This window comes from Euleptes europaea, chromosome 10 (genome assembly GCF_029931775.1).
Source record: "Euleptes europaea isolate rEulEur1 chromosome 10, rEulEur1.hap1, whole genome shotgun sequence".
NCBI lineage: Eukaryota > Metazoa > Chordata > Lepidosauria > Squamata > Sphaerodactylidae > Euleptes > Euleptes europaea.
In genome coordinates, this window is record NC_079321.1 from 49735072 (window position 1) to 49750365 (window position 15294).

At 44.2% G+C, this 15294-nt stretch overlaps 1 protein-coding gene across 1 annotated transcript in view; it reads left to right on the forward strand.

Moving 5' to 3' along the window:
- Positions 1–9820: 9820 nt before the first annotated feature.
- Positions 9821–15294, forward strand: part of SH3BGRL2 (SH3 domain binding glutamate rich protein like 2) — a 29013-nt gene continuing 23539 nt past the window's right edge. The window contains exon 1 of the mRNA XM_056856675.1: positions 9821–9878. Coding sequence (XP_056712653.1) covers positions 9834–9878 — 45 coding nt within the window. The 5' untranslated portion in view covers positions 9821–9833. The remainder of the gene's footprint in view (positions 9879–15294) is intronic.

Here is a 15294-nt window from a genome sequence, read left to right on the forward strand (position 1 = left end):
CAGTTCCAATAAATTAATATGGAAAGACGTTTCAGTAGGGGACCAGACACCTTGTGCGGAAGAGCCGTCACAATGGGCCCCCCAACCCAAGTTAGAGGCATCAGATGTTACTACCTTAGAATGTGAAGGAATTCCAAAGGGCATGCCCTGACTTAAATTATGGCGTGAATCCCACCAATTGAGGGATCTTAACAGAGACCTGGGTATGGACAATTTCATAGCCTGAGAATCAGCTCGGGGGTTGAATGCACGAACGAACCAATTTTGAAGGGGTCTCATGTTCAACCTGGCAAAGGGTACCACCGCTGTTGTAGAGGCCATCTTGCCCAGGAGTGTCTGGATGAAATGGGCAGAACGAAAACGGTTCGATTGGGCTGCAGCTACTAAGTACTTAAGTTGCATCAGCCGATCGTTCGGCAAAAAGGCCTTACCTTGTAGGGAATGTAATCTCATTCCGACAAACTGGACCGAACAAGAGGGGGTTAAGACTGATTTTTGCACATTTAACATCAACCCCAAACTCTCCAAAAGGCTGAGAGTTAGGTCCCTGTTCCTTACTAGTTCTTCCTCAGTAGGGGCAGTAAGGAGCCAGTCGTCCAGATAAGGAAACACGGTACAGCCTTGGGTACGGAGGTAGGATACCACCACAGCCATGCATTTGGTGAATACCCTAGGGGCTGTGGATAATCCAAAAGGGAGGACTCGGTATTGGTAAACATTACCTCCAGCCACAAAGCGAAGGAACTTTCTATGCTCAGGATAAATCGATAAATGAAAATAAGCATCCTTGAGATCAATAACAATGAAACACCAACCAGGTTTTAATAAGGTTAACACATTAAGAAGGGTAAGCATGCGGAACTTTTGTTTAAACAGGAACTTATTCAACTGACGGAGGTCTAAAATAGGTCTAAGACCACCATCCTTTTTGGGGATTGCAAAAAGTCTAGAATAGAAACCAGGTCCAACAGTGTCCATGGGGAACTGGTCAACCGCTCCCTTATGGACCAGGTCGGTGAGTGAAGAAACCAAACTGGGGTGCACCGACGTGGATGTTCTAGGGGGAGGACCTAACGTGGGAAGGAACCTAAACTCTAAACGATAACCGTACTGAACAATGGAGAGGACCCATGTATCAGTGGTAATACTTTCCCAGGCAGGTAGGTAAGGGACCAACCTATCCCCGAATCTAACTACATTAGCCTGGTCATCCTCCCTCAGTCAGAAAGCCGGCTTAGGGCCCTGTTTCTGTGGTGATTGTGAGCGTTGTTGATAGGCCCTATTCTTGCCAGATCTGCGCCTATTGGCGTGTTGATATCCCTGGTAGGTGCGACCTTGTTGCTGGTGCTGCTGTTGGCCGTAAGACCCCGAGGGAGTTTGCCTCTGAAAACGGTTGCAGCGAAAGCTCTCCTTATAAGGGAAGCGTTGTCTGTAATAAGGCACCGAGGGAGGAGCAGTTACACCCATGTACCTTGCCGTTTGTTTTTGTTTCTTGAGATTTTCTAAGGTCTCATCAGTGGCAGTGGAGAAGAGAGTTAAACCATCAAATGGTAAGTCCTCAATTTTATTCCTTGTTTAAGGAGCTAAATTCGTGGAGCGCAGCCAGGAGAAACGCCGAAGGGAAATAGATGCTGCCATACTCCTTGCCGAGCAATCGGCAGTATGTCTACCAGCATTCATCTGGTGTTTGGCGAGTTTGGCGAGTAGTTTCAGAAGCTACTATCTTCGCTAAGGATTTCTCTTCCTCAGGTAAGTGATCAATAAAGGTACACATTCTATTCCACAGAAAGAGTTGGTACGCAGCCATCACCGCTTGGTAGTTACTAATACGAAAAATCAAGGCATCGGCAGTGTAAGCCTTCCTGCTGAGAGCATCAATCTTGCGACTATCTTTGTCGACCGGCGATGATTGCCCTCCCTGACGGTGTTTGGACTGTACCTCCGCTGTAATCAACGAGGAAGGTGCAGGGTGAGAAAATAAAAACTCACAGTTCTCAGGTTGAACTCTGTATAGGTTCTCAACCTTGCGGGCTGTACACAGAATGGAGGATGGCTTTTCCCAAACCTTTTTTGCCATGTCCATGAAGTCCGAGAGTATCGGGAAAGCAACCGTGGCAGGAGATTCTGAATATAATGCCGAGAGGATCTTCTCCTTCGGTTTGGGGTTGGAGGGGCGAATGGTGATCTCCAGCGCATTAGCCATTCTAAGCATCTGGTCAGAGAATGAACGGCTATCATCTGTGGGTGAGGATGTAGAAGCATCGCCCACCATATCATCTAGTGGGGAATGACTAGAATAAGTATCAGAGCCTAACTCCGAATAATACGACCTAGACCCTTGTTCTGAGTCGGTGTCACTGTCCTGATTCGAAAAATGTGGCTCTCTCCGAGGAGCAGAGGGCTGAGTTGGGGCCTGGGTCGGTGCTGGAGGCCATGGACCCGCTGGAATCTGAGGAGGGAACCACTGCGGGTACATTCCATAAGTTGGCCACTGTTGTTGTGATACCGCAGGAGGCCACTGGAGGTGTTGAGACGGCCATTGTGGAGGCCACCAGGGTTGTGGAGGTTGAGGCTGCTGAGTCGGAACCGAAGGACCCGGAGCCGAAGCAGATGCCACTTGCGTCGGAACCAAGGTATCTGTCCCTTCGATCTGTAGGGCGTCCCCAATAGAGAGGTCAGGGAGGTCTAGTTCCGACTCGGAATCGAGCCCTACAATGGGTGAGGGCGTCCAAGGAGGAGGGGGTGTAGAGAGTCCCTCCATCAATACCTATTCAGCCGCGGTCGAAACCGAGGGCTTCGGAGCCGAGGGTTGGGAAACCTTGGGACCGCGTCCCTTGACGCTCTGACCTTCCAAGTGTTTGGTCTCAGCCTTTGCTTTCTTATGTGTCGGTTCCGATGACGTCTTTTTTCGCGCCGGTTCCGAAGCCGATCTCCTCTGCTTAGTTTCAGGGGACCGAGATGACTTTCTCTTCGAACTCGAGGTCGGAACCGAGCGGACGGAACCGACAGACTCGGCCCTGGGGGCGTGCTCTCGCGCGGCCGATTGAGACGAAGCCGGCAAATCAGAGCAGGTGAGGGCTTTCTTATACAACGCAGCCTGCAGACGCGCAGCCCTATTAGAGCGAGCTGTTGGCGTGAATTGTATACAAATCTTGCAGGAGCCCACCTTGTGCCCTTCCCCCAGACATAGGACACAAAGGGCATGGTCATCAGTTTTTGACATCTTAGAGTTGCATTGCGAGCATCTCTTAAACACGGCGGTTTGCGCCATCACCGCAGCCGCGGTAAAACAGTTATTTGGGGATGAAAAACTCACGATACAATTGGCAGTTATGAAGAGCGAAGCTTTGAAGAACCTTCCTTACAGGCGGCAAAGAAAGAACTGAGGGATAGGGGGCGCCGACCTCCGACGTTGCGTCGCTTTGGCGGGAAAGCGCGCGCATGCGCGGAGCAGTCGGCGCCCCCTATCGTGTACCTAGAAGCTATAGAAATCTTCCGATGGCTGGCCTGCACGTGCGCAGTCCCAATGTGGGACTGCACAGAAGACCGAAGACGAACCATTGTATCCTGAAGTGATCTGTTAATGTGTGAAATCCAAAGCTAATCTGCATGGCTATTGTGGACTGTAGTCTTTGTAGGTCAGGAGGTTTTCAGGACAGGAAGCCAAGCCTTATTCATTCTTAAACTCTCTTCTGTTAAAGTTGTGCTGATGTTTATGAATTTCAATGGCTTCTCTGTGCAATCTGACAAAATAGTTGGTAGAATTTTCCAGTCTTTCAGTGCCTTGGAATAAGACCCTGTATCCTGTTTGTGTCAGTCCATGTTCAGCCACTGCTGATTTCTCGGGTTGGCCAAGTCTGCAGTATCTTTCATGTTCTTTTATCCTTGTTTGTATGCTGCGTTTTGTGGTCCTGATGTAAACTTGTCCACAACTGCAAGGTATACGATATGCTCCTGCAGAGGTGAGGGGGTCTCTTTTGTCTTTTGCTGATCGTAGCATCTGCAGATCTCTAATTATTTTCTCTTCAGAGAGAGAGAGTGAGGGTGAGATATGGCCTCACAGCGGAACAAAGCAGAAAGGCATTCCGCGAAATGAAAAGAAATCCAGGAGAGACTTATTGGGCTGCAGACTAGACAGAGCCCTAAATAGATGGCTAGAGCGGAGTAAAAACATTTGAAGAACTGAGGAATTTGGTAGGACTGGAACAATTTTATAAACAGGTTCCCTCACAGTTTAGATGGCTCATCAGAGACAAAAAGCTTAAAACAGGTGAGGAAGCAGCAACACTGTTAGATGAGACTGAGAGAGACCTGGGAGGATCACTATTTCAACCTCCAGTAAAAAGAAATACGTTTTGGGGCACCGCAGAGAAATCTGAGTCAGGGAAAACCAACCCAGCGAGGCAGTACACTCCAGACCCAGAAAGACACCAGACAAAACGATTCACACCAGACCCAGAGAGAAGAAGGGAGGTGGTGTGTTATAACTGTCAAGAAGAGGGTTATTTGAGGAACCAGTGCCCAAAACTACAGAAAGGAAAATCCCACACGCAAGCCAAAACAGTCCATCTTGTACAAAAGGCAGAAACTGAACAGAGCCCTCCACAGAAACCTCAAATTACACATACACAAGAGTATAGATTGAACAAATAAATAACAACAACAAGCTAGTTAAAGCAGCAAAGGGATAACAAAGGAAGCTGCCTGATGTTAAATCAGACCCTTGGTCCATCAAAGTCATAATTGTCTACTCAGACTGGCAGTATTTCTCCAGTAGTCTCCCATAATCTAATCTTGCATTAGATTAGATATTTATTCTGCTTGGCTGTTGGAAGCATCTCACACCAATCCTAGGTGAACTTATTTCTTTTTTTATTGGCTCTTGTTTTACACCAGCCTCTACTGGTAACATTCCCCACCCCTTCTGCTGTTTAAACAAGGCTAGTGGATGAACACTTCTGTACATTTGAAAAAGTGAGCTCTGACGTTTGAAAACTGCTGGCATAGCTGGTTGTTTAATGTGCTAGTTGACTTCTGTGTAATTTTACTGGAACGGACTAATGCTGCGACCCCTCTGGAATTTTCTATGCCTAATTTACATAGTGGAAAATCCAGTCACAGGGTTTTATGAGTTTGCCTTGCAGAGAAATAGGAGCGAGATCCAGGGGCGTAGACTTTCCAATTTCCTGAGGGGGAGCTGGGCCAGAGGCATTGCTATGACATCATAGGGAGGGCCCAGTGACATCACAGGGAGTGGCTTCCTTTGCCACTATCTATGGAGGCAGGGCTAGGGGGGATTTAGGGAGGGGCTCCCCATAAATTTAGGGGGGCTTCCCAGAAATTTAGGGAATATTCAACAAATGATCTTCAGACAGTTGAAATACAACTTTAAGTTTTAATTAACAATGCAAACTGTTTATTTACATACAAATCAAATATTCAATCCTAATTGTACAATCAAATATTCTCCTAATCCCCTATTACCCCTTCTGCTGCTCCCACAAGTATCCTCTCCTGCCATATTCAACCTATCCTTCCCAATTCCCCTTCCTCTCCCCCCCCCCCCAATAGTTGGCCTGTGTTGGTATAATTAGTGGTAAACCTACACAGATTGCATCATCTAGGTACAACCCACTCATTAAGATGTAGCAATTCAAAATACTTAAATGATACATAAGAATATGAGAAAGGCCATGCTGGATCAGACCAAGGTTCATCAAGTCTAGCAGTCTGTTCACATAGTAGCCAACCGGGTGCCTCTAAGAAGCCCACAAACAAGACAACTGTAGTAGCAATGTCCTGCGTGTATTCCAAAGCACCTAATATAATAGGCATGCTCATCTGATCCTGGAGAGAATAGGTATGCATCATGACTAGTATCCTTTTTTACTAGTAGCCATGAATACCCCTCTCCTCCATGAACATGTCCACTCCCCTCTGAAAGCCTTCCAAGTTGGCAGCCATCACCACATCCTGGGGCAGGGAGTTCCACAGTTTAACTATGTGTTGCTTTGAATCTCTCACCCTCCAGTTTCAGCAGATGACCCCGCGTTCTAGTATTATGAGAGAGGGAGAAAAGCTTCTCCCTGTCCACTCTCCCCATAACATGCATAATTTTATAGATGTCTATCATGTCTCCCCTTAACCACCTTCTTTCCAAGCTAAACAGCCCTAGCCGTTTTAACCGCTCCTCATAGGGCAGTTGCTGTAATCCCCTGATCATTTTGGTTGTTCTTTTCTGCACCATCTCAAGCTCTGCAATATCCCAGTGATCAGAACTGTACACAGTATTCCAAGTGTGGTCTCACCAAAGATTTGTTCAAGGGCAGTATAATAGCAGCAATTTTATTCTCTATTCCTTGTCTAATTATGGCCAGCATGGAATTTGCCTTTTTCACAGCAGTCTCACACTGGGCTGACATCATCATTGCGCGATCCACTACAATCCCAAGATCCCTTTCTTGGTCTGTCGCTGCCAGCTCAGATCCCATCAGTGCATATGTGGTTGGGATTTTTTGCTCCAATAAGCATCACTTTACACTTGCTCACACTGAATTTGCCATTTTAATGCCTATTCTTCCAGTTTGTAGAGATCCTTTTCACCCCCAACTCTCTGTTCACTCCCAACTCCAGGTCATTGATGAACAGGTTGAAAAGCACCAGTCCCAACACCGATCCCCGAGGGACCCTACTGCTCACATCCCTCCATTGTGAGAACTGACCATTGATTCCTACTCACTGCTTCCTATTTTACAACCAGATCTCAATCTATAAGAGGACTTGTCCTCTTATCCCATGACAAAGCATCATTGTGAATCACAAATCCCAGCTAGGCCTCAGAATTTCTTCTGGCACTGAAGTTCTGTCCTCTCTTCCCTAGTGGAGACTCTAGCCCCAGTAGTCAGAATCCAGTCTTCCATGTGAGGTGGTCCTCCACAGCTTGGATAAAAAAGCTTGGACTAATGTGCCAATCGTGTACATCATTATGATTGTCAATGTTATTGTTTTGCACAAGGTATATTGTTATTTCTCTGCTTAGCAGATGATTCTATTATATCATTCACAGTGGGTAGCCGTGGTAGTCTGTCTGCAGTAGTAGAAAAGAGCAAGAGTCCAGTAGCACCTTAAAGACTAACTAAAATATTTTCTGGCAGGGTATGAGCTTTCGTGAGCCACAGCTCACTTCTTCATATACCTGTATCTGAAGAAGTGAGCTGTGGCTCACGAAAGCTCATACCCTGCCAGAAAATATTTTAGTTAGTCTTTAGGTGCTACTCGACTCTTGCTCTTTTCTACTATTATATTATTAACACAGTAATATATTGAGTGTGGTAGTTTTGGCTTTGCTGCTGTGAATTTGTTACTGACCTTGTTGTACAGCACGGTTGTTGTTTTGGTTTTTAACCTCCAGGTAGCAGCTGGAGATCTCCTGCTATTACGACTGACCTCCAGCCGATAGAGATCAGTTCCCCTGAAGAAAATGGCCACTTTGGCAATTGGACTCTATGCCAAAGAAGTCTTTCCCCTCCTCAAACCCCACCCTCCTCAGGCTCCGCCCCAAAAATCTCCCACTGGTGGCAAAGCGGGACCTGGCAACCCTGTCTACTGGTGTTAAGACTATGCACTGTCTACTTCAGGGTGAGCCACGGTTCTTTTGGATGATGAATTTACCCCAGTCAAAAGGGATGTTTTAAAGCAATTAATGAGCCACTTTCTACCTGGCTGTAAAATTGCCTCAGCCACTGTCCATAGTAGATTCTGCAGACAAGGGGGATTTGTGGGGTGTGATAAGAGATTCTGATTGAAAGGAGGGAGTATCTGACCAAACTAAGAAGAGAAGGGTGAGCAGGCAAGAGGTTGTCAAAAAAAAAAAAAAAAAGAGAGACAGAGAGAGAGAGAGAGACCTCGATTAGTGACATAATATAGGTGGATATGAATAGAATGAGCAAAGTAATGTAGTAATGGAGTTTCAGACTACCACAGAGAGGCTTGGGAGAGGGTACAGAGGCTCTGCAATAAAGGCAGACCTGTGTGTGTGTGTGTGTGTGTTAACTGCTGTCAAGAGACTTCTAAAACAGTAGCTAAAAGGTCTCCATCACAGAAGAAAAAGGGACTGGCCCCCTTGGCTTCCCCTGTAATTCCAACATTGGTTCCAGCATCACCTAACATGGCATATACTGCCTCCCCCTCTTCTTTAAAAAAAGAAATTAAAGTTGAATACACTGTATTTTCGAAGGCCATTTAAATCCACTTTTGTATCTTACTGGCTTTATTCTTATACAATTGAAAATCAAATAAACTCTAAAGGAACAGTCTTAAAACTAAACCAATTTATTTAATTTTTATTTATTATGATTGCAGTCAATCTCCTGGTCTCAGTACATTGTGCCAAATATATAAAAAACAAATTCCCCATTGATTTTAATTGAATGCAACTTACAATCAAAGGTTAAAGTGCTACTTCTTATTGAGCTAATTTGTGCCTCTTGAAGAATAGCCAGCATTTTGTGTTATGTAGGAAGTGTGTCACATAGATGGGGCTGGGTGGGTTAGTTTTGTTCCATAGATTGCCAATGTGTTTTAAACTTACACAACAGAAATGCACACTAAGGACTCCACAGCAAACATGGAAGATCTGATAACTGTTTATGCAGTCTGTCGTTTAGTCCGTAGGTTCTTAAACAAGAGTACATACTTAGGACTATTTAACACCATGTTAAATAATCCTATATATTCTTGTTTAAGAACATGAACTAACTGATGCACTACAAGATCCAGTACCATGTTTGCCTGTTCATTAAATTCAAAGGGGGGCTAACTCATACCTTTTTTTTTACTCCAGTGACGCATAGTAGGTCTATGGAGAAAGGGTTAACCCATATCCACAATGTAACCTGATTTGCTTACGGCCCCCCACCCTGAGTTAAACAAATCAAAACAATCTAGTGACAGATCTTCTGGCATCTTGGCTAGTTCATAGGGTTGCCAACCTCCAGGTACTAGATCAGTTCACCAGGAAAAAATGGCCGCTTTGGCAATTGGACTCTGTGACATTGAAGACCCTCCCCTCCCCAAACCCCGCCCTCCTCAGGCTCCGCCCCAAAAAACTCCCGCCAGTAGCGAAGCGGTACCTTGCAACCCTACTAGTCCAGTCCTACTAAATGCCTTCATGGTTCAGATCACAGCCCAGCTACTCAGCATTCTTTAAAAAGTCCTAGGTGCGACCACCGTCTAAAAACCTTCCAGTGAACAACTGTCTGCCTTCCACTTACTATTGACATGGATGAACTGTTTGGAGAATAAAGCGCTTGAAGAATACCTAAACCTGCATTCTCTTAAATCAATGAGAAATTGTTTGGAAAAGATACAGTTTTCAGTATTTGTTACTGTCTCCAAAGCAGCAAAATACCTCCACAACTAAAGTCTGAGGTTTCCGATTCCGCCCCCCCCCTCCTGTATAGACGGAGTCTGCCTGCCTCCCTTTAAAATGGTGCTTATTTCGGGTTTTGCAATTTCATACAACGATAAGCGGCCGCAGCACTACACTTCCCAGGAATCCTCGCGCGCCCTTCCCTTCCTGGCTTTTATCTTCTGAATCCCGCCGCTTGCTGGTGCCCAGATCCTGCTTATCGGTGTGCCGTTTGGCCGTAGTTCAGTGGCTGAGGCTAAAGGGCGGGCTGTGTGGAAGCTGAAGCCAGGGCGCGTCGCTCCTCTTGCTTTAAAGCCGCGGGAGGAAACCCTTGCCTCTTGGTCTAAGCCGCAGGAGCGCAAGGTCCAGGGACGCTGCGAGGGACTCCTGCAGAGCGAATGTAGGCAGGGAGAGGAGAGGAAGGATGGTCATTCGGGTGTTCATCGCCTCTTCCTCGGGCTCCGTGGCGGTGAGTGGGCAGAGGGGGGAGGGAGAACGGGAAAACACAGCAACGGGGAACGGACCTAGGAACGGATGCAGGAGCGTGAGTTGAGGTCTCCGCTGCGGCACACAGAAGTCATCGTTGGCTGGACACGCACTTCAAGTATTTATTTGACAAGGAAGAACTGAGAATTAAAAAAAAGACCGCGCGCGGGGGGGGGGGGATTCTGACCCATCACAGATGCATGGGAGGTTTTGCCCTGGATTTGCCGCTCTCTAGATCCACATTTTCCCCTTCCGAATTCTCAAAACTCTGCATGGGGGCTTATTGTTGAGTGTTGAGGATTTGGATGGGGGTGCATCCAAAGAGGGGCAAATCCAAGGCAAAACCTCCCATGCATAAATGGCAATAGGTAAATAAAGCGAAGAATGGAGCCGGCGTGCGTCTGCTAAAAGGACGATGTTTGTGGCAAATGTTTTCCGATCTCTCCCCCCCCCCCCCTTGTGGCATGTCAGTCAGCATTCTGTTGACTTTTTACTCAAAACCGGCAGTGCTGGAATGCGGGTTACTAATCAGGTCGTTGCTACTAATATTATACTGAGCGAGCTGCACCTTTGGCACTCCTGCTTTTGCCCGGAAAAGAAAGGGGAAGGAAATACCTTGTTTATGATTTAAAGCTTTTAAAACGTCAGGTCCACAAGGATGATGGTAGCATTATGGATTTTTCTGAAGCCATCGCAATGGCTAAAAGTACAACAGAAATCAACATGTAGTCATTCGCGACGCTCAGTTTGTTCTTAAAATCAGTCAGACGTTGCTTGGGAAATTATTGAAGGTGCTCGTCTGCAAGAATATATTTAGTCAGACTGCAATCTTATACCTCCATATTTGGGTGTAAACCTATTTAGCTGAAACGTACTTCTGAAGAAACGCGTTCAGAATCGGGAAACGTCAAGTCAAAATATATTACATGCTTCACTTTAAGCAACAAACATCATAATAATAAGACCATTGCAGAAATGTCCTACTGATTGCATGTATGCTTCTGGTCTAAATTCTAGATATTGGGACTTTATTTGTTCTATGTGGCCTTAGTCCAGAATACTTCGAATATCTTCTCTTTAACTCCCTTATTTTCAGGACTGGGTACTCAAATCTTTAATGGTCCTGCTATCTATTAATGTGTTGGCTGCTGTATAGAAGTCTTTTATCTGAAATGGCTGTAAGGTTTGGAATAAGCTCCTCTTTTGAACTTCACAAGAGCTGGGATCCTTCCTCCTTTAGGGTTTTGCTTTATAAAGTCAACCTGTATTGAAAGATGTGAGCCAGAAAAACTTTTAAAAAACTGTAATTTTGGTTTTATTGATATTCAGTTGTAATTTAATATGCTTTTGTTATCGTTTCCAGGATTGAGAACCATTGCATTGATAAACAGCTTATGACTGAGTTTAAACAAACTAATAATTATAAAAATGTTTTTAGCATTTTCTTGGTAATATTAAATTTGCCTGCAACCTGAGATTTCTACAAATGGCAATTAATTTTTCTGTGAAATGTGCTCTTAATGAGAGGATTTGGAGGGCTATACTATAATGCCTATTATTTATAGAGTGACCTTTGTACTTAGTATTTTAAAAAATCCTGTGAAATTGAATCCAAAGAATTTTGAATGAAGTTACACAAACAGAACAGATTTTCATTGCTTCCCCTGTCATCTTCACCCATTCCCCAGGCATCACCCTAGAAAGCACAGTACTCAGTCATTGAGCACTTACAATAGAAGCTTTGCTTCCCATTATAACTTAGAGTCAGTTCTTGGCAGTCAGCTTACACTGTAGTAATGCAGTGCCAAAATGTTTCATCTTTGTCACATATTTACAAATAAGGATTAAAAAAAAGGAGCCTCTGTGTATGTGATATATCAAGTAAGTAACAGTGACGGATGGATAGTTACAGCTCTGATCCTGCACGTATTTGCTTGGATTTTTCACTGAAATCTGGGTTAGCCGTTCTCTTTGTTACCAAGTACGTTTCCCTGTTTATGTTGAGAATGCATGCACACACAAGGTTCCATATTCATATCATGTTAGGAAAGCAGATTTGTGTCTTTGCTGAGCTGCATTAGAACACAGGTCAGTTGACTGGTCAGATATTGACAACTGACTTGCTCAGTTGACTTCCAATTACTTGACTATGTCAAGTATTATCAAACATTCCATGAGGCCAAGAATGATGCTGTACAGGTGACAGCTCACCTTTTTTATTTCATGATGGTGGCATTAGCAAGGGTAGGAGGGAGGGTGTGACGGACCAAGGGGTAAATCTGCAGGAATAGTTCACAGAAACCAAAAGTGGGCGGAGCCAGAGAGCTGACACTCTGAGCTCTGAGGGAGATAAAGGTTTTCGAAGCTTGGTAACCAGCCTGAGAGGAGGCTGTGAAAAGAGTCTAAGATTTGTAACCAGCCTGAGAGGAGGCTGAGCTAGATTCTGAGCTGGGTAGCAAGACTGAGAAGAAGCGTGACTGTACTCTGCGAACCTAAGGGTTCTGTATAGCCTGAGCTAGTGGAACACACAACCTGTGGAGTGACAGGAGTGAGAACTGGGTGAAAGAAAGCCCTTTCTCAGGTCACAAAGAGTAATTAGTCTCTGGGGCACAGCTATGCCAGTTGCAGGGTGGTGTGGAGGATTACTGCCACTGGTGTGGGGTAGTCAGTGAGAACGGGAAGAGGGATTTTGGATATTTCCCCATACTTCTGGAAGTTCTCTGAGGAGTGAGAGAATTCAAAGTCTCTTCATTCCTGTGAGGCAGGCTGGGACCAGAGACTGTGAAACTGAATCTGTGAGAGTTCTGAGGAACAGAACTAAGCGTGTAAACTAGGAACTGAAGGAACTTAATTTAAGAAAACATCTACGCCAAAGACAACTTGAATAACATCTAAACTAAGCTCTCTGAAAGAATCTTGTATATATGTGTGTGTGTGGTTTTGAGTTTTCCCTCCAATGCTGCCTTTTCCTTAAAAACCCATCTTGTGAGTTCTGTTCAGTAAACTTCCCTGTTCTGTTTGTTAAAGTTAAGAAGCCTCATGTGTCAAATTTCTCTCTGAGGTAAATACTGGTGTGGGACTAGAGGAGGAGAAAAACAGTCTCCTCACAATACTCTCAGGCTAACGCTTTCCCTCAGCATTCACAGATAGGCTGAGAGAGTGAGTTATTAAAGAGGGTGAAAGGGGATGCATCATATTATTGAGTCTAAGATTTGTAACCAGCCTGAGAGAAGGCTGAGATAGATTCTGAGCTGGGTGACAGGACTGAGAAGCGTGTCTGTACTCTTGTGAACCTAAGGGGTTCTGTATAGCCTAAGCTGGTAAAACACACAACCTGTGGCGTGACAGGAGTGAGAACTGGGTGAAAGAGGGGCCTGGAAATTCTTTGGAGAGAAAGGGATTCAAAGTCCCTTCATTCCTGTTAGCTAGGCTGGGAACAGAGTCTATGGAACTGAGTCTGTGGGGGTTCTGAGGGACAGAACTAAGCTTGAAAACTAAGAACTGAAGGAACTTAACTTGAGAAACATCTAAGCTAAAGACAATCTGAGTAACATCTGAGCTAAGCTATCTCTCTGAAGTAATCTTGTGTACATATATGTGATTTTGAGTTTTCCCTCCAATTCTGCCTTTTCCTTAAAAATCCGAGTTCTGTTCAATAAACTTCCTTGTTCTGTTTGTTAAAGTTAAGAAGCCTCTTGTGTCAAATTTATCTCTGAGGTAAATATTGATGGGGGACTGGAGGAGGAGAAAAACAATTTTCTCACAAATACACTCAGGCTAACACTTGTCCCCTAGTCTCATAGCAGTTGGAACAAACTTAGCAACAAAGGAAATTTTCCTGTTGACCACCTCCTTATAACTCCAGGCATTTACAAACTGACTCTTCATTTTAAATAGTTGCTATTACTTTTTTAAAATTTTAATTTCATTAAAAATAGTAACAGAAGGGTAACCCTAGTGTTTCAGGCTAAAGACAAAAGAGAAGAACTGTTCAGTTAATTGTTCCCATTTATATATGCTGTATATAACATTATGAAAAGTTATTACAAAATTCATTATAATCGTCTTAAAATTTGATTGTTTCACAATTGTAGTAATTGATTCAATTAGCCTAAGTACTGAAGTTTTTATGTTCAAATTCAGTTAATATTAGACTAATATTTTACTATATTTGAAAATACTGGGCCAGTTAATTGACTTTTGTCAGCACACACAAAACAATCAACCCATTTGCCAATGGGAATTCTGCATGTTTTTTTGTTACTAATAAATTGCTAAACCAGGTCAACTGTATCTAGGGCTAGAGTGTTCTGCCTTCTAGATATTATTGGTGCCATCTGTGGAAAAATCCCTTTTATATGCAGAATTATTTATGGAGAATGGAGGTTCTGTAGCGGTCCAGTATGCCTACTCAAACTTATGCAAAAGTGAACTGAGAACAGGTGACCCTAAGCTCCCAATCAGGATGATTTTTGGGGAGATGCTTCAGGCCAGATTGAATCAGAATAAGGTTCTAAGGGGAAATGAGTGATCTCCCCCCCATCTCACACAGATATTTTCACTGAGTTAATTAAGAGCAATCTGGGCATATGACCTTGATGACTAGGCCTTGTTCATGGTACAAGCTGCACCTGGTGTTATGAGAGAATTGGATGATGTAGAGTTAGCAAATATTCAAAATGATTCTTCTGTCTTGACACCCACTTGATGACGGCTTTCACCATTTCCGTAGAGGCTGCAGACTGTGGAAGTTAATGTTATGTGGATGCTTAGCACTATGTTACACAACCATGCTAGATAATAAGGAAATGGCAGTGTATCCACTTCTGGTATACATCATTTGTATCAACTTAGTAATCAAATTGTGAAAGAAGTGGTTATGGCAATGAGCACAGATGGCTTTAAAAAAGGATTAGGGGGATTCATGGAGGCTGTATCCATCAGTGGCTACTAGCCGGGTTGACTAAAGGAAACTTCCATATTCAGAGGCAGAGAACCTTTGATTGCCAGTGTTAAAGTCAATATTAGATGAAGGCCTGTTCTTCAACTTCTTGTCTAGCCTACTTCCAGTATACTGGAGTAGACAGACCACTAGTCTAATCGAACTGGTCTCTTTTTATGTTCTTAGAGATGGTGAATGACTGTGGAATAGGCTTCATACTGATGTAAGCCTTGTAGTATTTATTATTTAAAAAATTGTTACATATTTTCACCTACTCTGGTCTGGAGGCAGAGGTTGTGGTTGGTTGACTGGCAGCAGAAAGAGAAGGGGTAACTCTAAGAGGGAGAAGCAGAGAGAGAAGCTAAAGCTTTTTATTCCTGAGGGTGTGGAGAATTTCTAAAGAAGTTCCTAAGGAGAAAACCTGTGGAGGCTGAGAAAGGCAGTTTGTGGAAGAGTA